Source organism: Ailuropoda melanoleuca, chromosome 9 (genome assembly GCF_002007445.2).
Source record: "Ailuropoda melanoleuca isolate Jingjing chromosome 9, ASM200744v2, whole genome shotgun sequence".
In the NCBI taxonomy this organism is placed as follows: Eukaryota; Metazoa; Chordata; class Mammalia; order Carnivora; family Ursidae; genus Ailuropoda; species Ailuropoda melanoleuca.
This window is the reverse complement of record NC_048226.1, coordinates 8,467,352-8,488,334: the sequence shown is the minus strand read 5'-3', so window position 1 is coordinate 8,488,334 and position 20,983 is coordinate 8,467,352. Positions and strand designations below refer to the sequence as shown.

Here is a 20,983-nt window from a genome sequence, read left to right as displayed (position 1 = left end):
TATCAACTCCAAGGGTCTAAATCTCCTTCTCTATGTAATGGATGAAATAGCAACATCTATCTCATAGGATTTTGGTAGGTATTCATTGAGTTAAATGCATGTGAAAGGGCTCTTTTCAGTATCTGGCACCTAGTAAATGCTCAATAAAATTGTTAATTCTTATTATACATTACTTCATAGATAATTGTACCGAGTAAATATCATGGCTTTGCTCTCATTTGCTATCTCAGTATAGATGAAATAACAAATGCTGGTGATGTTGTTCTTAAGTTTTGGTATTTGTATATGAAGGACCTCCCTCATTCTTGTCTGCTGGTTGACAAATTTATGGAAGAGAAAGGGCATTTCTTAGTACAATTGTTTACAATCTTTTGCTTCAATAGTGGAACCTTTTTAAAAAATATAGATGGAAGAACTGCTGTTTTGACTGAAGTCGGAGAAGTGACTCCTGGAACCTCATGGACCTCTCTGCTCTTCAGGACCCCTGCCAGCTCATTATTGTCTTGGGGGGAGGTCCTTCTGGGAAACCCTCAATGACACATAATGCAGACTGAGAACCACCAATCCAGAAAGCACCCAACAAAGCACATTAGACAGTGACTGCTAAATGCTATTAATTCTCAATTTCTGTGATAGGCTTGTGTCCAGGAGTCCTTCCTCTTGGTCTCAAATTGTCTTCACTCCATTCCCATTATGTAGTCTCTGATGATAGTTTTATTTATCTGGCAGGGTCTACAGTTTGGCACCAGTGAGCTGGAGGAGATGGGAGCCGTGTTCTGCTTGGGTCTCCTCATCTTGGAACTCAAGTCTGTAGGCTGCAGTCATCAGCTCCTGACCCGGGCAGCAACTCTCCTGGATGTTGATGAAGAGGCTCTGGACCACCACCTCCAGCGGTAAGATGCTCACGGGGGTGCGAGGGAAATTTGGGCCTTGGTGTTCCGATTGGAGCACATCTCAGAGATGAAAGTCAAGTGGTTCTACAGGTCATTGACAAGGAGAAAATACAGAGGGACGGCCAGCTGAAGGTAAGGGCAATAGTGCTCTACCGGAGCCAGACCGGGGCATTCTCACTTCTTGCTGGACCCAGGGAGGGTGCTGCCTCCGTGTACGCGTAAATGAATATACAAAACTACATGTAAGTATGAACGTGCATTATTAATAAAGTTTGCTTATGGTAGAGAAGATGCAGCTTAGCAACACGCGCACACCGACCTATGCTTACGCTTGCCAGTAATGTGTTTATATGTATATAGGCGTCATTCTGGAGCCATTACTCAGCAAAAAAAGGCAATCTCATTGCCAACATCTAGGAACTTGGGGACAAGAACTATTTTACTCTCCCCATTCTGAAATAGCACTGTTCCTTCTCAGATCTTGAGAAGAACCACCTGAAGATGATTAACACTCCGGCCCGGAGACCCTGACTCACAGCCACCGCAGGGAACTGATAGATCTCCGAGAATGTGAGGACACTTAATGAGTCAGGAGAGGGAGAACCATTATCCAAATGAGCCCTTTTGATGCAGATATTTTAGACTTGACCAGAACAGATTCAGGGGGCAAGAAAGAAAGATATAATGGCCATGTGAGAGAAGAGAGGACCAAGGAAAGTCAGAGGAGTCAAAGAAGACTAAGTCATTGGCCATACTTTGAGCCAGGGAACGGATGGAGTGTTGAGCTGCTGGGGGAGGAAGTGCCTGCTGGTAAACCAGGAAGCATCTCATGCCCTTCAGGTCCAAAGGCAGAGAGAAAGCCATTCATACTGGGGCCATTTTATTTCTAGCTTATTTTCATTAATTTTCCTCCTGCCACCATTAGGCTGCGGTTCCAGTGTGACTTCTCACCAAATGGCCAGTCAAGCCTAGAAAGATCTAGCAGCATAAATTAATTTTGCTTTGGAAGGCACTGGTTTCTCTGAGACTTAATTACCTAAACGCAGTAATTAACTTGCTCATCACACTGTACTATAGATCATAGACCATGGAGACCTAAGTAAATCCAGACCTCTTTCCTCCCTAGAGATGCTTCCCCTGATTTCTTTTGTTTTGACATCATCACGGCTGCTGTCCGCCCCTGCTCCCTTCAGTACCACTCCGCACCCCCAGGCGTGGCGTGTTTGGTATCACTGTGGCGTTTCAGCCTCTTCCCTCTGACAGCAAGCACTTCCACCTGCTGGGGTATATACTTCAACTTGTCTTTTCATCTTTTCCTTTGCTGAGCAATGTTGGGTGCAGGCATGCCTGCATTTTCTTTCTTTCTTTCCTCTTCCCCCCACCCTCTGCTGCTCATTGAGGGAAGATTGAGCAGACCTGGTATTGCTTGCTTTCCCTGAATTGATTGCTCCCGTCTGTTTGATCCAATGCAGTGAGGATTAGTTGCCTGTAAACTGGAACAAGAAGAAATCTATCAAAGAAGTGCCTCTTCTAATTCAAGTCTAAAGAATTTGGTGTCGAGCTCCAAATACCATGGCTGCTAGGTGGGTTATCATAAGAAGATGGTATTACCCGCTCCTCCATGCCACCCCACACTCCTGACTGTTAATTTTTCAGTCGCAACTAGCCCATGCATACCGAAGCTTGAAATCCTCCATGGCCTCTGACCCTTCTTGGGCTGGTGCAGCTTTTTAAAGGCAGGATACGTACACATGGGATGTGATTCATGTGCATGTTTTAAATAGATTTGAACTCAATTTAAGAGGCATGGAATTTGGGCATGGACGGCAGGATGGAATTTGCCTTTTTCAGCCAAACATTTGTATCTTAATCCACTTTGCTATTCATTGAGGCAGTTGACTAAAAAGAACGTGGTTCCTGCCCAAGGACCCAAAAACTGCCTGACTGAGAGCAAAATCACCTTGAAACTATCTTGACCCAGAAACTAGTCCAGCCAATAAGTGTATATTCATTGAAGGATGGCAGAGGGGAACTTAATACAATAAAGTCTATTGGTTTGCAATCAGCAACAGGCTGTTTGAGTGCCCTTTGATTAGTTTCTGATGAATAGGGCTCAATCATGACATATATAATCAGCAGAACAGAGCAAATCCTAGCGATTTAGTTAGCAACAGAGTTCTTCCTAATACAAAGGGTGTAATTAATGTTTGTCAACACTACTCTCCATATGCTTTCAAGAGGAGAGTTCTGCCCCCCTCCTCCCCACCTGGCTTTTCCCTGGGGTGCCTCTCTATAGCAGGGTTATAAACTTCAGGAAGATTCTTTTTTAGTTAAATAGAAGGAAATACCAGGGAAGGAAAAGAGCAGGTTTTTACCTAAAGCTCTGTCTTTAAAGAAATGTGAGGACATGGTATTTTTGAATCTCTTTGGCCCCAAAGAAAGTGTGCACCCCTGGGGAGTGATGTGCTGGGAAGATAAGGTATGGCTGTGTACCGCGAACCACGTGTTTTTTGACAATAGGTTTCATGCCTCATTTACCGTAAAAACAATCAGAGTGTAGTAAACATCCACGGAGCAACCTCACCATTTCTCATGAGCAGAGAAAGAGCAGAGATGGTGGATGTTTGCCCAGTGACCGAAGCTTAGAACAAAGTACAGTGCAGGCACTCTTTGTGTTGGTTTGTCTTTTCCAGTTCCCTTCTTCCCAGTTGCTCATTTAAGAAATGTCTGCAGACTCGTGAGGGCGGCTCTTGATCTTCCTTCCTCTCCTCTTCCTTCCTCCTTTTTCTCGATTTTATCCCCGGAAATAATAGCGCACGCGCTGCGGGAATGCTAAGCTCTTTCTTTCCGAGGCGTCGTTTATCCGTTGTGACAGGTCTTTTGCAAAGTCATTTCCCAGTTTTGCCGAGTCAGCCCCTGCTCCTTTCCATTTGTATCCCTCCCTCGCCTCTCGCTCCTCTCAGTGGAGCTCCCCTATCTCCGCTTGCCCCTCCATTTATAACAGAGAAAGCTGAGAATTTCTGAGCTGTGCCTGGCTGATGGCTCAGAATCCGGTTTATTCTCCCCAACTGTAGTCCCTGGGGCATGATCCTGGGCTCCCCATGAGTGTCAGGACAAGTTCATTCGGTCCTCTCTTTAGGTTGATGAGGCAAGACTGAAAAAATAAAAATGTGTCCTAGACTTCAGAAAACAGAATTATATTTTAATAATTAAAAGATACTTGATTTTTATTGAAAAATAGTTTTCCCTTTCTGAATCATACGGTATTTTGAATTATGTGAAATTGATACATTAAATTTAAATGTTATTAACTTATCTTTTGGAAACCACACACAAAAACGCCATATCCCCATATCTTTAATCACCCTGCCTTCAATAGGGAACGATTGTCAACATTTTGGTGAAATGAGATTATTTTGTTTCATCTATGAATAAACAAATGTGTAATACCTTTAACGACAAGGTATGAAAGTTCCCTTTTTTGTAACTTTATAAACACTGTTTTATCTTTTTTTAAAAATAGACTTTATTTCTAAGAGCAGTTTTAGCTTCACAGTGAAATTGGAGGAAAGTACAGATGTCCTGTCTATACCCTGCCCCAGACATACACAGCCTCTCCTATTGTCAGCATCCCACCACCGGAGTGGTGCATTGGTGACAATTGGTGTACTGACATTGACACATCGTTATCATCCAAAGTCCATAGTTTACCTTAGGGTTCACCCTTCCTGTTGTATATTCTGTGGGTTTGGACAACTGTATAATGACACATATCTACCATTATAGTTTCATACAGAGTAGTTTCAATGCCCTAAAAATCCTCTGTACTCTGCCTATTCATCCCTCCCTCCCCACTAACCCCTGGCAGCCACTGATCTTTCTACTGTGTCCATAGTTTTACCTTTTCCAGAAAGTCATATAATTGGAGCCATACGGTATGCAGCCTTTTCAGATTGGCTGCTTTCTCTTAGAAATATGCACTTATGTTTCCTCCATGTCTTTTCATGACTTGATAGCTCATTTCTTTTTTGCACTGAAAAATATCCCATTGTCTGGATGATTCACAGTGTTTATTTATCCACTCAGCCACTGAAGGACATCTTGGCTGTCTCTAAGTTTTAGCAATTATGAATAAAGCTGCTATAAACATCTGTGTACAGGTTTTGTGTGGACAGAAGTTTTCAGCTCCTTTGGGTAAACACCAAAGAGTGTGATTGCTGGATCGTATGGTAAGACCATGTTTCATTTTGTAAGAAACCACCAAACTGTCCTCCAAAGGGGCTGCACGATTTTGCATTCCCAGCAGCAATGAATGAGAGTTCACACTGCTGGACATCCTCAGCAACATTTGGCTTTGTCAGTGTTCTGGATTTGGGCCATTCTTACAGGTGTCTAATGACATCTCATTGTTTTAATTTGCATTTTCCTGATGACATATCCTGTGGAACATTTTTTTCATATGCTTATTTACCAGATCTATGTCTGTCTTCTTTCGTGAGGTGTCTTTAAGGTCATTGGCCCATTTTTTAATCAGATTGTTTTCTTATTGTTGAATTTTAAGAGCTTTTTGTATATTCCGGCTAACTGTCATTTCTCAGATGTGTCTTTTGCAAATATTTTCTCCCAGTCTGTGGCTTGTCTTCTCCTTTTCCTCACAGTATCTTTCCCAGAGCCGAAATCTTGAATTTTAATGAAGTCGAGCTCATTAGTTATTCCTTTCATGGACCATGCCTTTGGTGTTGTATCTAAAGAGTCATTGCCAAACCCCAGGTCAACTGGATTTGCTGCTCATGTCTTCTAGACACCCCCATTGCTTTTGCATTACAGTCTCTGCCATTTTTAGGTGAAAATGGGGTGTGTTTTTAATTTAGTGTTATCTTTTCTGATATAGATAAAATGCTTCCATATCATTTCTTTTTATAATACATTTCCTGGGCATGTCTTTTGTTCTTTATTCCTTTCAGCATCATGTTTTTTTCCTTTCTTAAATTTATATTTAAATCTAATTTAAATTTCTATGTTAAAGGTGTTCAACACCTCTTTGATATGGATATTGCAAATTCTCATTATCTTTCACATTTTTTTATGTAGTTAATTGACTTTGGATGTTTTGTTTTTACATGGGCACGTTTATCAGTTTTTTTCTTTGTCTCTTTTAGCTTTGATAACCTACCTACTTCAGTTGAATAACAGATAATTCATAATTCAAATAATTATCCAAATAATAATTCATTGTAAAAGTGTGTCAGTTGATGTTATTATTCTGAGTAGATGCTTTTATAATGAGTCTATTTACATATTATAATTTCTTTTCCAGTTTTTACTATTAAATAATTTTGTATTTATAAATAGATCACCATTTGCCCTAGTAATTACTAAATAATCCATCCTTCATCATTGATTAGTAATGTCAGTTTATTTACAGTATTTACATGTGCATGTATCTAGGTGTATTTTTTGATGTTATATTCTCTTCAGTTTTTAATATTATAGCTGTGCAACTTAAATATATAATGTTACAAGCACCACCTCATTAATATTTGTTTTAAAAATGTGCTTTGCTATTTCCCTTCCTTGTTTTTTTCACTAATGAACCCTATAATGAGTTGTTAACTGCCAAAAATGAAACCACTGGGATTTTAACTCAAACTGCATCAAAATTATAGATTTTTTTGGTCTATTGACTGTTTGCCCATATTGCTTTTTCAAAATCTGATATTTTGTTCCACTTATTTAGATCTTCTTCACTGTTCACAAGAAAGTATAGTAGGAGTTCCTTTTGTACCCTTTGATGCAATTCCTACGTATATCATCATAAGCTTTTAATCTTATTAAATTTTCTTGTCGCTCTTAAAAGAGTCTTTCCCCATATTTTTCTAAGTGGCTGTCATCATGATATAGGAAAATTCTGATTATTTATATATTTATTTATAATTTCATTGAACTCTGTAGTTATACCTAAAAGTGTTTCCATGGATTTTTCTGTTTTTCTAGAGAGGTTGTCGTGTCATTTATAAATTTTGGTAATTAGCTTTACTCAGTTTTGGGGTTTTTTTTTTTAAAGATTTTATTTATTTATTTGACAGAGAGAGAGAGTACAAGCAGGAGGAGTGACAGAGAGAGAGGGAGAAGCAGGCTCTCCACTGAGCAGGTAGCCTGATGCGGGACTAGATTCTCCAGCCCCTGGGATCATGACCTGTGCTGAAAGCAGAAAGATGCTTAACCGACTGAGCCACCCAGGTGCCCCATAGCTTTACTCAGTTTTTATTCTTATTTATTATCTTGGCTAGAATTTTGAGAACATTATTTAAGAATGGTGATTCTATGGAGATCCTTGCTATGAACCCAACTTCAAAATGAGAATGACTGTAAGCATTTGAACATTAAGTAAAATGTCTGCTCTTTTTTTTTTTTTAATCTACTTGAGAGAGAAGGAGAAAGTGAGAGAGAGCATGAGGTGGGGGAGGGGAAGATGGAGAGGGAGATGCCGACTCCTTGATGAGCAGGGAGCCCAATGTGGGGCTCGATCCCAGAACCCTGAGATCATGACCTGAGCTGAAGCCAGACGCTTAACTGACTGAGCCACTCAGGTGCCCCATCTGTTGTTTCGATATTAATGTCTGATGTCTTTTTTATAAATTATTTTTTGGCTTATTAGTTTAAAAAATCAGAATTAGATGATGAATTTTATCAATTTTTTTGGTATCTAGAAAAATGATTATTGCTGTGAATTAATAATGTCTTAAATTATGTTAGTAGATTCTCTAATACTCATCCATCCTTGAAAATCTGAAATATTATTTTATCATAGATACTGATGTTATTTACTGTGAATTGAGGAGGTTTGTGCCTGTATTGGTGAGTAAAATCTGGGCTTGGTGTATATTGTTCTATCATGTGGAACGCTTTACATTTCCTAGGATTTATCCTTGAACATACACATCTTGAACATAGACAAATTGCCTATAAAACCGCTTGTTTCCCATTTGTTTGAAACAGATATTATTTTTCTACTTCTCTTTTCCCATATAAGAAGTATCTGTGACATTTAGATTGCCTTATAGTCATCTTCAAATCATTTTAAAATTCAGTTTTGTTTAATTACTTACATTGCTCATTTCTATCCATTCCATGCAATCATGTCCCCGTTATTTTTTCTCTGTGTTGCCTCATCTTCCATTTTTGCTAGATCATTCCTTAAAAAAAAAAAAAAAAAAGCTTTTTTTTTTTTTTTTGTACAGTGAATCAAAGGTATATTCTTGGCACACTAACATATGTGTGAATCTCTCTCCCCTTGACGCAAGAGTTCCCCTGAGCCTGCCTGGAGAGTTCACTCTAACAGTATGGACATACTCTGCTGTTTAATCCTGAAGCCCTCAGCCTGGTTGGTCTTCCTTGGCACGCACCATGATTGTCCTGCCTTAATAGTTGTCCTGGTTTTCCTTGTTCATTACCACCAACATTGTCTTTCTACCACATCAAAAATATTTCTTCTTTGGCGTTTAGGTACTTTTGGTTGATTTCAAATTCGAACCCTTCGTCCCCTCTGATGTGCCTTTCAGTTGCCAGGAAGCAGTGATGTCGTCCCACGTCTTCGTTTTTGCTTCTCTGGAGTGTTTGGTATCTGCTTCCCAACCTCTGCATCTGTCTCTTCTTCTCCCCCCATCACTTTTGTTTTTCATTCCCATTCACTGAGTTCTGGAGGCTGTTTGTCCTTGCAGATTTGCTGCTCTGCGCCATAGACTTTCCTCTTTGCTAATAATGTGTTTTGATTTGCATTATTTTACATTTAGATTCATCACTCCTGTTTCCTCATCTCTCATCAGCATCTCTTTTATTCGTATTTGCAATATGGCCAGTTCTTGTTTCATTCATATAATGTTTCATAGATGCCATTTTTCCTGAATTTTCATGATACCTTCACAGGGGGCTACATCAGACTGGCTCCTGTTTCTGGTGGCTGGTCATTCCCTAGTGCGTGCATCACTCTGTCGGTTCATGGACGCATCCATCTCCTTGTATGTTGCACAACATTTCACCCTCTGGGTTGTTATGATTCTTCCCTACTCTTCTTTCAACGTCTATTTCATCATTTTTTGTTTACTCATCTTTAAATCATGAGAGCTCTGTCAAGGCTCATAATTGCACGATAATCCAGGCTTTGGATGTTCTTTAAACTCTCGTGCAGTTTAACTGGATGCAGATAGTTGCTCTATGTGAAGTGACTTGATTTAGATGGCACTTTTTCTTTAAGAATTCATGGCATTTTGACTTTTATCTCAGAGTATAGATGTTAGGATGATTGCGTGAAAGAGTTTTATGCATTTCTGGACATGCTCTGACTTTCTCAAGATGATCACTTAGTATTTTCTGAGTGAATATATGAATTAATTGAAATTTACTACTGGCAATGAACTAGTAAGTTTCTATTTTAGAATCTGTCGGAGGAAATTAATGACGGTTGTGATGGTGATGATGTACTCTCCTAAGCCATTTCTCGTATATAATCTCATTGACGCATTTCAGTAACCCTATAAAGTAGGCATTATTATCTCCATGTGCTGATGAACCCATCATGACTTAGAGAGACCCTGCGGTTTGCCTAAAATGGCAGAGTTGGTAAATTGTAGAGCTGGGATTTGAACTGGGCAGTCTTGCTAAAGAATCAGTGTTCTTAATCACAAAGACATCCTGTCTCCTATCGATAATAATAGTGAACGTGAATATGAATCACATAATAAACATTTACTTTTTAGGCTTTGCATTTTGCATAGCATAGCATCCCTCGTATCTTGTTTTATCTTTTAAACTGGGGGTTGCAAGGTTTTTCTGGAAAGAGACAGAGAATGTTTTAGGTTTTGTGGACCATATGGTCTCTTTTGCAACTGCTCAGCTCTGCTGTGGTAGCATGGAAGTAGCCATAGACAAGATGTAACTATATGGAAGTGGCTGTACTCCAGCAAAATGTTATTTACAAAAATATGCAATGGGCTGGATTTGTCCAACCAAGCCATAGTTCGCCAACCTTTGCTTTCAACTGTTCTTTGAGGTATGTACGATTATTATCTGCCCTGTACAGATAAAGAAACTGACTTGCCTTTCCCGTAGCTAAGAAGAAGAAGATCAGGGGTAGAACCAGGTAGGGTGCCTAGGCATCCTTGATGCTTAATGACTACAAGTACTAAGCCATATGGGCCTTTAAGATGGTCAGGGAATGGCACCTCTTTCTCCTCTCATGAGTTCCAAATCAAATAAGAAGTAGGACACGGGAGCTGGTCAGATTGAAGTAAGACATAACTGCTTTATTACCGGTAATGAGTTAGGGAGCGTGGCCCCACCAGAGCTGAGCTTCCTCACCAGGGACTGTAGGGTTCGAGTCTGCCTCGCTAAGCTTACCACGCACAGGAGCAGAGGGTGCATCTGAGTCAGGTCCTGCGGGAAGAGAATGAACACGGGGGCCACAAGGGGCTCAAGCTCACTCCGCATCTCCCCCCAAACCACCAGTTTTGTGGTGTTCTTCCTCCCTTAGAGAGAATGGATAGGGAGAGAAAGTGGAGTACTAATGGCAGTGGGCCAAAATGGGAACTCTGGAAATGAGAATCGTTCTCCAAAAGGTAACATTCTATCAAAACAAAGGATAGAGGCTCAGTGTTTCAGATTGCAAATTGTACTCTATTTCCATCAATTCCAATTATTGTTATATTGAAATTCTGATAATATCGCTCTTCCCTTGTCTTCTGTCAGCCTAATTGTATTCAAAGTTTTAAAAAAGTACTTCCTCTTCTTTCTATAGTTGTAGGCAAAGAAACGCCCAGTGATTACAAGGAGGAAAATGTTGGAATGGGACCTAGCCTGGGGGTCTTTTGAGTCTGTGACTATCACATGTTCCTTTAAAACAGTAAGCGTTTCCCTAATGGGTCTAAATAAATGAGCTAACCAGGAAGAAATGCTAATCTTAGCTTGGGAAAACAGCAACAAAAAACCCAATTCTGTTAGTAGATAAAGAAAGGCAAATTCAAATATTTTTGTTATGATTTTAGGCTGATTCTTATACAACACTTAAAATAATTAAGAAATGAATGTTAGTGTGTCTATGAGGAAAGAGATGTAATAGTATCATACAGCTATCTGTAAACTGGTTTACTTTCCCCTGGAGAGAAATTTGTCAACTTGTAAGATAGTCCATGAAAACCTCCCATTTAATCCTATGTTTCCAGCTTGAATATCCCTCAAGAAAATAAACCTAACAGAAAACAATATTTAATATGTAGATATTTATAGCAATGATACTTATATCCCCCAATAAATTTAAACAACCCAAATTACTGGCAGTAGTAAGAAGAAAAAGAAAACCATTGTTGATTAATTTTCTAGAATAGTATAAAACTGACAAGAATTAGTATGTTAATGTATATATAGGATAACAATAATAGCAAGCATTCATTAGAGCTTTACCATGAATCAGTTGCTGTGCTAAGCATTTTATAATTATTATGTCAATCAGATAAATAATCCTGTGTGATAGATGCTATTATTAGCATCCCCTTTTGCAAACAAAGAAATTAAGCTTTATGGAGGTTAAGAGGTTTGCCAAATGTCATGAATCTTAAAAGAGACTGCTGACTTTTGAAGCCGATCTGACTCCTAGATTTGGGGGCCATTAAGTGTATAATCTAAATTGAATGTAACATTATTAGTTTCTTGAATTGTACAGTTCCCAACAATATGTCTTGGATGCACATATGTCTGTGTGTGTTTGTAAGTTTTAAAATCTGAATGATCTGGGTCATTTTGACCCAGAAACATCCCTTGATTGCTTTAATAGTATTCAGGGAAATCAGCACATGTCATCACTGGTGGAATGTATGTCACCGTAGGTGGGATACATCGCAAACCATGGAGAGAAGAATTCAAAAGAGAAAAATGAAAGAGATTGCAGACAGAGAGGAGTCAAAGTGCATTTTCTTCATATTGCATTTGCTATTTGCAAAATGTTAGCACCTAATAGCAACCATGGAAGCTAACCTAAAAGAAATCCTATTTTACGAGTGATTCCATGGGAGCCCAGGGAGTCTAAGTGACTCACTAGGTGTAGTTAAGTGATTTACCTATTGCTAGTCAACATTGGGGATATCGTTCGCCTATGCCTCAGGCTCAACCAAACGAACAGCTGGTCTCTTGCCTATGAATCTATAAATACCTGAAAATAAAATAGGCTACCAGTCCCTAGGAAAGGATTGCAGTCCGGAAACTTGCTCTTCCTACTCTCTATGTCAACTTCAGCCTATGCAGTCCTTGTCTTTGTTGTTAATTCCAAAAATGGAAGGCAAATAAAACCTGTGGAGTTTTCCCAAATAGGAGAGGCTGTTTTTACTTAAGAAGGCTGCAAATAGCCTGGCATGGGTAGCTTAAGTTAATTCAGTAGCTTTTCATTAATTTTTAGAGTAGTTCCTTGTTCTGTATATTCTTGATGTTGACTCTCTCTTTGTTATGTAACCCCATGACCTCCCCTTGACCATTACAAGGTCCTAACCCTTTAGTGTTGGGGTTCAAGGCTACTTAACCTGAAAGAGTTAGTTTACCAACTGTAAACTGATAGGGGAAGACCAAACTATGGATTCCATAAAGGAGAAGGAAGGAAGGAGGGAAAAAAGGGAGGGAGGGACAGAGGGAGGGAGGAAGGAAGGAAGGAAGGGGAGAGGGAGGAAAGGAAAGAGGGGAGGGAGGGAGGATAAGGAAAGGAGAAAAGAAGGAAGGATAAGGAAAAAAGTATAAGGAAGGAAGAATGGATAAGGAAGGGAAGGAGGGAGGGAGGAAAGGAAACTGCATCACAGGAGAAGAAATAAAGGTCATGATAGTCAAACCAGGATATCCTTAAGGGGGATAAAAAGACTCAGAAAGTTTACATTTTTGCTTTGCAAGTTCCTGAACTTAGATGATTCTGATGCAGGAGGAAGAAGGCTTCTTTTAAGTTTCTGAGAACATTTCCATGTTTTGCCTGATTTCTTTATCCTGGCCAGGTGTCCCAATTCTCTTGTCTTAGGAGAGGACCAAGAAAAGAAACCTGGGCACATCCACTACACCTAAGATGAAAGAGGCTATCATGGGTTTTGCTGCCCCAAAATCTCCATGAAGCCCCACTTTAATGCTCAGCATCATTTTCCTTAAGGACACATGGCTTCGATTCCAGGCAGCTCAGTTCTAGGTCAAAGTATTGGTGCAGACAGCTGGCTCTGTGACTCTGGGGAGGTGGCTTATCTTGTTTGTTTTCAGGTTTCTTAGCTTCAAACTTAAAGATATTTGAATTCCATTTAGCTCTAATATCCTATGTTCATTTTCAAGTCTGCTGCCATTGACATCCTCCCATTCCAACATGGGTAGTAAGGTTGCAACCCTGAATTCAAGACATAAAGGGCAAGGCAGTTGAATTATGCTAAATGGCACAAAGCTGGTATTTGATTGAGTGAAAATTAAATTTTATTTTGATGCCTACTGGATAGATAATAAAGTGACAGAGCTAACCGTGCATGGACAACTGAAAGGAGATATAAATAATGATGAGAAAAAGAGACAGGAAAATGAAGACAAAAGAGGTATGTTCAGAAGGATATGTCACAAACCTGGGGGGAAATTACATGGTGGGGAAGGATGTCCAATCAGCCATCCAACATGAAAGTAGAATCAGAGGCAAGATGATCCTTTAAAGGGGGGCCTTGAATATTCTTAACAGGAGTCACAGCGTGTACTGTTTCCTGCTCCTAGAGGTAGATGCTTCTGGAGAAAGGAGTCATGACTGACTTCTGCTTGGTCACTTTATTTATTTATGTTTTAAAAATAATCTTTATCAGAGAGAGACAGAGAGCACACAAGCAGACGGAAGGGCAGAGGGAGACGGAGAAGCAGACTCCCTGCTGAGCAAGAGCCCAGCGCAGGGCTCGATCCCAGGACCCCAGGATCATGACCTGAGCCGAAGGCAGACGCTTAACTGACTGAGCCACCCCGGCATCCCCTGCTGGGTCACTTTAATCCCTTTAGACAAGTTTGTCCAACCCAGACCCCAGGTATGTCCTGGGAAGGCAAAAAGTCTCTTCAGTCGTGTGAGAGCTCATACAGACTTACTGGTTCTGTTTGTGGTGAGAGGTGAGTCGACTGGAAAATGGAGATAATGTAGCAGGAGCCAATATGGCCCCAGGACAGTGGGAATGGAAAGTAAATTAGAGCCAATGTGTGTATGATGACTTGGTATTCATCATTTTGTTATGTGGCTTTGAAACCAGGAGGTTGACTAGTTCCCCGTGCTTTGCAAGTGTGTGACAAAATAAATACAGTGAAGAGTGGAATAACGCTAATAGAAGAGCATGTGTCTGGGAGTGTGATAAGGATTTGATACGCCTTATCTTAAAGAAGGGGAGCCCTAGGAAGCCATTAGTACTAGTAGTAGTAGTTATCTTATAGATGAATGAATGGAGGCTCAGGGCACTGCAATCTGATAAAGGCCAACCCACTACTATGTAACTGATCCACGATTCAAACACAGGTGACTGAATCCAAATTCCTTCTTTTTCTTTCTGAAATGTATTGCCAATTAGTACCAGAGAAATCCACAAAACAGTCTCCAATACAAAGGGGGAAAGCTTAGGCCATGAAATTCTATCTATATAAATCAACGTCCTTAAACAAAGAGCTGGCTCCTTTAAGTTCAGTGCCCTCATCACAGCATTCTCCATGGTAGGGAAACACACATGCAGGTAAGTCTCAACCTTGTCAACCTTTCACCCACTAGATGTTCAAAAGCCATGAAGCAAAACCAGCTAACCCGTCTTTGTTGTTGTTCTTGTCGTTGGTATATTTAATTACCTGGGGATCACCTAGAGAAGGTCAAGGAACTTCTCCGCATTCTAAACAAAGGACGTGCAATTAGCTTTCAGGGCTATGTAAATCAGTGATTGAAGGCTTGCCTTAGAAAGGATTGATCTAACTTTTGGAAAGAGGGCTTGGAGAGGTTGAGTGGTCTCTGCTTCCTATCAGTGAAGCCCCCAGCACATGGGGGTGATGGCTTAAGCAAACAGGTGTTAGTACAGTGGGCAGATAGATACGAGGGAATTGAATGTACTCATCCAAAAAGCCACTCATGGAAGCACTGATAATAATAACGATGTTTATGAATTGCTTAGCACATGCCAAACGCTATTTTAAGTTTTTATCCATGCAAGATTTTTTAAGTCCCATGAATCGTCTGAAGAGGTAAATATTATTCTGCCCTCATTTTGTAGAGATGAGCCTGAGGCACAGAAAGTTTAAATAATTTGCCTAAAGTTACTTGTGAGTGAAGGTGTTAAGACCAGCATGTTTAGCCAGGGTACCAGTTTTAACAATAGGTAGTGGTTTTGTAAAGCCTGATCTCTTGTTTCTGACTGGTTCTTACCTGTATCTGTACTTGTTTACCTTATCAGGAAAATAAGATGCATGTTATAAATTCCAAATCTGAGTGTCACGTAAAGGGAATGAGAGGCTTATTAAGCAATGGGAAAGGCTAGGGGATAAAGGCAAGGACTCTGTGGCCAGATAACGTTCAGCAGCAAAGTGAGGGGATTTTCAAGAGCCTGCCCAGAAGCGCTGAGAATCTCAAGAACTTGCAGGACACACCTTCCATCTGCAGGGTCTGCTGGGGTGCTTCCAAAGAAACTGCCCTCATCTACCTCTGTGGCCTGGTGGCTGTCTAAGGCTTGCCTGAATGCTGACTCAAGCCCCTTGCCTCTGCTGTCTCCACATCCATCCACTGCAAACACCCACCCCCCTCCCCCAGGAATAATGGCCTCTCCTCTTCTGCTAACAAATCTGATAAATAGATTCATAGAATCTAACCCAAAACCTTGAAGAACCAGAAAAATGATAGAATTATTATATGGCTGTACTGGGTAATATTTTTTTAACATAGTCAGGAGTGATTCCGAAAACTCGTGGCCTACAAATAGAGGAATGTTTGGCTTCCAAGCAGAGGTATGACTGCCATTGGAATAAAACATTAAGCTATGTTCGTTTCACAAGTTCCCGTGGAGTAGAACGATGGTAATTCTCAAATATGCACATTTTTGTTGAGTTCCCAATGTGTACATAATGATTACAGTCATTTTAATTTGTGTAATTCTTCACTATTTTCAAGGGTTTCTACTTCTGTTTACAACAATTGTGTGCCCATCAGTGGGACCTGGAATGGTGAGAGAGTAACACACGTGTACGCCCAGGCAACCAGGGCTGCAAAATCACCTCTTGGGATTTGTGACAGTTGTCTCAGACAGAGATCCCTACATCCAGGGGGATAGTTGTTACTAATGCCATCGGCAACTCAGAATTTTGTCTTCCCCAAGTCCTTCCTCTCACTTTTGTTAGTAGCAGAAATAAGAATAGGTTCAGGAACATTAAATTTCCTAAAGGGGTTAGAATTTATAAGACCAGTGCAAGCAGGAATAAAACTTTCTAGTTCTTTGTTATACATAAATGCAGCTAAAGGAAGGCACGCCTCGTGGTGTTGTAGGTAACTGATGCTCGAGGAGGGAGGTCTTCTGTGACCCATGGCATGCTCTCTTCTTCACTGCATAAAAAATGGTGTTTAGAAGAAAAAAAAAAGTGATATTTGGACCAAGGAGGAAGAAGAGAAAGGGGAGAAGAAGAAGAAGGAGAGAGAATCAAACTTGCCAAGAAGGAACAGATGTCCAAGTTGGGAGAGGAAATTAAAAATAAATAAATACATAAATAATACGTGTGTGTGTGTGTGTGTGTATTTACCTATATAATATTTATATATTTGTATGTTTATATATTTAAATTCCCAAATCTGAACTCATTTAGAGTAATATTTATAATTATATATTCCATAATATACATATTCCATAATACACATATTCCTTAATGCACATATATGTTAATATACTAATATTACTCTAGTTTACTCTGATATTACTCTAATTACTAATATTACTCTAGTTGACTCTAAATGAGTTCAGGGTTTCTGGATTAGCTGAATTAAAGTGCAATTCTGAAATTCTGTTTAAAGTACATCGTCTAACTCCTTCCAAGATCTTTGAGGAGACCTGTCTGCAGACTGAAGTTGGACAAATAACCCTTTCACTGCCCAAAAGTGAGAAAGAGGTACGGCCTTTTCAGTATCATCAAATGAGTGTGATGGAGATAGCAGGAAAGCGCAGGTTGTGTTATCGAGGGAGGTTTATTAAGTCTTAGAAAATGAACTGAGCATGTCTGGAAACTACCATGTATTCCTCATGAAAGAAACTGCTCAAACATTTGATTTTATTACAGCTTTATTGAGGTGTAATTGATGTACAAGAACTTGCACACACTTAAAATTTGTAATTTGATGAGTTTTGGACGTAAAAATATGCTCATGAAACCATCACTACAACAAAAATTACAGTCATTCCCATCATTTCCCATACTGTCCTTGAATCCCTTAATAATCCATCCGTCACTCAGATGACCCCTGATTTGCTTTCTGTCTCTAAAGATTAGTCTGTATTTTTAGAACATCCTTAAATGGGCTTATACAGTATGTACTCTTTTCCCCCTTTGACTTTTTTTTCACTCAGCATAATGATTTTCAGATTTATACATATTCTATTCTGACTTTATTTTTATATGGTTACTAGCCAGTGGATCAAAGAAAGGGAGAAGAAATCTTTTACCTGGGCTTCAAACTAGATACTCTGTTTCTTTAACAGCCTGAGATGGATCAGTCCTAACTTACAATGTTTCACTGTTTGTTTCCTCTGCCCAGTATGCACTTCCTACAGATCTTGCATAGCTGGCTCCTCCTTGACATTCAAGCCTCAGTTTAAATGTCATAATCTCGGTTTAAATTTCACCATCTCAGCAATACTTTTCGTGACTGCCTTGCCTAAAGTAGCATTCCTAGTCACTACTGTACTACTGTGAACCATTAATTTGGTATCATCTGTCTCTCCCAGCTAGAATGTACAATCCATGAGCGCAAGAACTTTGTCTTGTTTAAAGCTGTATCCCTAGCACCTAGAACAATGCCTGATACATAGGAGGTAATCAATAAATAAATGAACAAATAAATCTTTGCCAAGCCTTTCATCTTATGTTGATGAGAAAATATGGAGACCTATGGGCTAAATAATAGCATAATTCAAGGAAGTTGTTATTAGTTGAAGGAATATATTCAGAATATGCTGATTAATGGGTACTTTTCAACCTGAATAGGAATTTATATTCGTGGCTTTACCTTAAGTCCTGTCCTATTGCACAATTTTATTCATTAAAAAAAAACAGAACACTTAGCTCTATTTATAGAAACAGGGATTGTTCCTTTCTGAATGCTATTCAGACTGAGGAGGAGGAGGGAGAGGAGGAGGAGGAAAAGGAAGAAAGGGAGGAGGAGAAGGAGAAGAGAATCGAATTTGCCAAGAAGGAACAGAGGTCAAAGGTGGGAAAGGGAATTTAAAAGGATACGAATTACTTTATTTTTTTATTATGTTATGTGAGTCACTATACAGTACATCATTAGTTTTTGATGTAGTGTCCATGATTCCTTGTTACGTATTACTTCAAATACATATTGTGAATCTGTTGCACATGATGATTTATGGTGGATATTCCACAATATATTTACAGATTGAAATGGTGAATGGCACTCAAATGATGAAACTAGATAAGGGCAAATGTTGCTCAAAGAGCCCCCAAACAAGGATCCACCCCCTTGGAAGAGTAGGCAGTTATCCATGTGAGGGTTATTACTAACAGTGAGCTTAATAAGGCTCAGTGTGTTACACGTTCCAAGGCAACAACTCAATAGCTTTGGTAGGAGTATAAAATCCAGAATTAGATCGAGAAGTGTTTCCTTTTGCTTTGCCCTTATCAACACAAAATGTAGAGTATTGTAGTTCATTCTTGAGCCTCAAAATCGGAAATGGGCTCAGTGGATTCATATACAACGATGTGAAGATTGATGTAAAAGAGTAGTGCGTATAATAAATGGTAGAAGGAATGTTAACTGTCTTCAAATAGTTCCCTAATAAAAAGACATTAAAGCTAGTCCTGGTTTGACTTGAAGCAGGGAACTAATATCTATTACTATCTGACACTACCTGGTTTGCTCAGTAGAGCTATCTGATGGTCAGAGAGGCCCAAAGATAGAATGAGCTCATACAGACTTCAGGCACATACAGTATTTGGAAGAGGCTGTGTAGGACAGACTGAAGAATATGAATTGCTCCTTGGATCACAGCATAGTTAGAATCTGTATCAACTCTGAGATATAAATTATAATGTATCATTGTATTAATAAAGAAAGCCATTCATTTTTATTAAATTCATTTGGAGTGGGATTTAGTCTGTTCACCTCTTTAAATAGCTGAAACCCTGAATTCTTCCCTAAATTCCTTATTGATAAACATACCTCACTATAGAGGTGGTGTGGCTTGAAGTGTCGCTGCTTGGCAAGGACTTGAGATTTGTTTCACTATTTTGCACCTTTTAGGAGGACAAAGTGTTTGTGTGTTTGCTTGTTTGTTTTAAGCCGGAGAAGAGTAATTTGTAGCGGAGTGTAGGGAGGGTATGTGGATGACTGTGGTATATGGAAATCTTAATCACCACAGAAAATCATTCTTTGTTCCTCAATTTTCATACAATTGGGTGGTTTTGTGTAGGCATTTGGTGAGAAGGTACTGTCCACCGGCATGGGTGCTGAATTGTAGGGCTCTTGAAGGGAAGTTTTCTTGGCAATCTCATTAGTAAAATGAAACTGTAGGCGATAAGGTAAGCTTGCTCAATTTATTTATTTAGGCATTCTGTTTTTGAAAATTGTGTTATTATCCAGGGAAAAGCATTATCTATTGCTGTATCTTTCTTTTATATAGACATTTATTGCAAATTGTAAGAAGTACAAAACATAGTAATCCATATTAAGTTGTAGGTTACATTTTTTTCTAGACAATTTTCTCTATTAACAAGAAGTGGAGACAAAGGAAGAACAAAGACATATTTGTTGCGTGATGTGGAAGCAAAACTGTTTCTAAATAATACTGTTGTCGGGTGTATTCCTGGAGGTACTGACAGCTCCTTATAAGGCAGATGAACATTTCAGCTAAAGTTTGCAAGCAAAACACAAGGCTAATTACAAAATACTCCTTTGTCCCTCAGCAGACTGCAGGGGGCAAGAGTGAGCTTGTGTATGCGCTCAGAGCCTAGATTTCCCTGGGTGCTATCTTCTCACATGTGTTTTTAAATCTTCCATGTTGTGATTATTATTTTTCAGCACTGAATTAGTGAATCATTTTACATAGTGCCATTATGTAAAATAAAATGATACTTTGTTTCTCTGCGTTGACCAATTACCGGGTGGAGAAAATTAGGCTTCTAAAAGACACATGTGCATAGTTTGGCAGATTACAGGAAAGCCTTATAAAATGCTCCCAGATGTTTGATGCAAAAGAGGGAAAATGCCAGGAACAGGGAGCAAATTGAGGTGGGTTTCAGGCATTATACAATCTATTGAAGTAAAAGCTAGGGAAACAAGTAAGATCATAGACATGAAATCCCTTTAAAAGGTAGATAATCATAGAGTTTTACTATATAAAACCTATTTCCTCCTTTCCTTCCCCCCTTTTGCCTGAGGCTGTTGTAGAACATATTGAGGCACATTATTGCTAATCCTTAATAAATAGTACATGAAGTATGGACACAAGAATAAAGAACTTTGTTATTCCAGAGTCGACGTGTCCTAACTGGAATCTCCTTCTAACTTCAAAAAGCAATTGGAGAGCCTGCCCTGCCCTTGGTATGAGGTTTCTTAAACTTGACTCCAGCCCAGACAGAAGGAGGAAGGGTTTTGAAATTGACCTCTTTTGAGTGCCAGGATTGTGTTTGAACCAGTCTGCGTGCTAGCCACAAAGAGCTGGCACATGGCACAGGAGTAATTGAGGAGATTTCAATGAAGAGACTATTCACAAAGGTAGGACTAAGGTCACCCACAAAGGATGGGGATGCACTCTGGGAAGAGCAGTAGTTTTTTCGTGGAGTAGACTGGTAGAGTCAGGGAAGAGTTGCCCTAA

At 39.5% G+C, this 20,983-nt stretch overlaps 1 protein-coding gene across 1 annotated transcript in view; it reads left to right on the top strand.

The window, feature by feature from the left end:
* The window catches only part of AGBL1 (ATP/GTP binding protein like 1), a 637,395-nt gene that overhangs the window by 438,468 nt on the left and 177,944 nt on the right, over positions 1 to 20,983 (top strand). The window contains exons 24-25 of the mRNA XM_011229612.3: positions 730 to 893; positions 4,000 to 4,032. Coding sequence (XP_011227914.2) covers positions 730 to 893; positions 4,000 to 4,032 — 197 coding nt within the window. The remainder of the gene's footprint in view (positions 1 to 729; positions 894 to 3,999; positions 4,033 to 20,983) is intronic.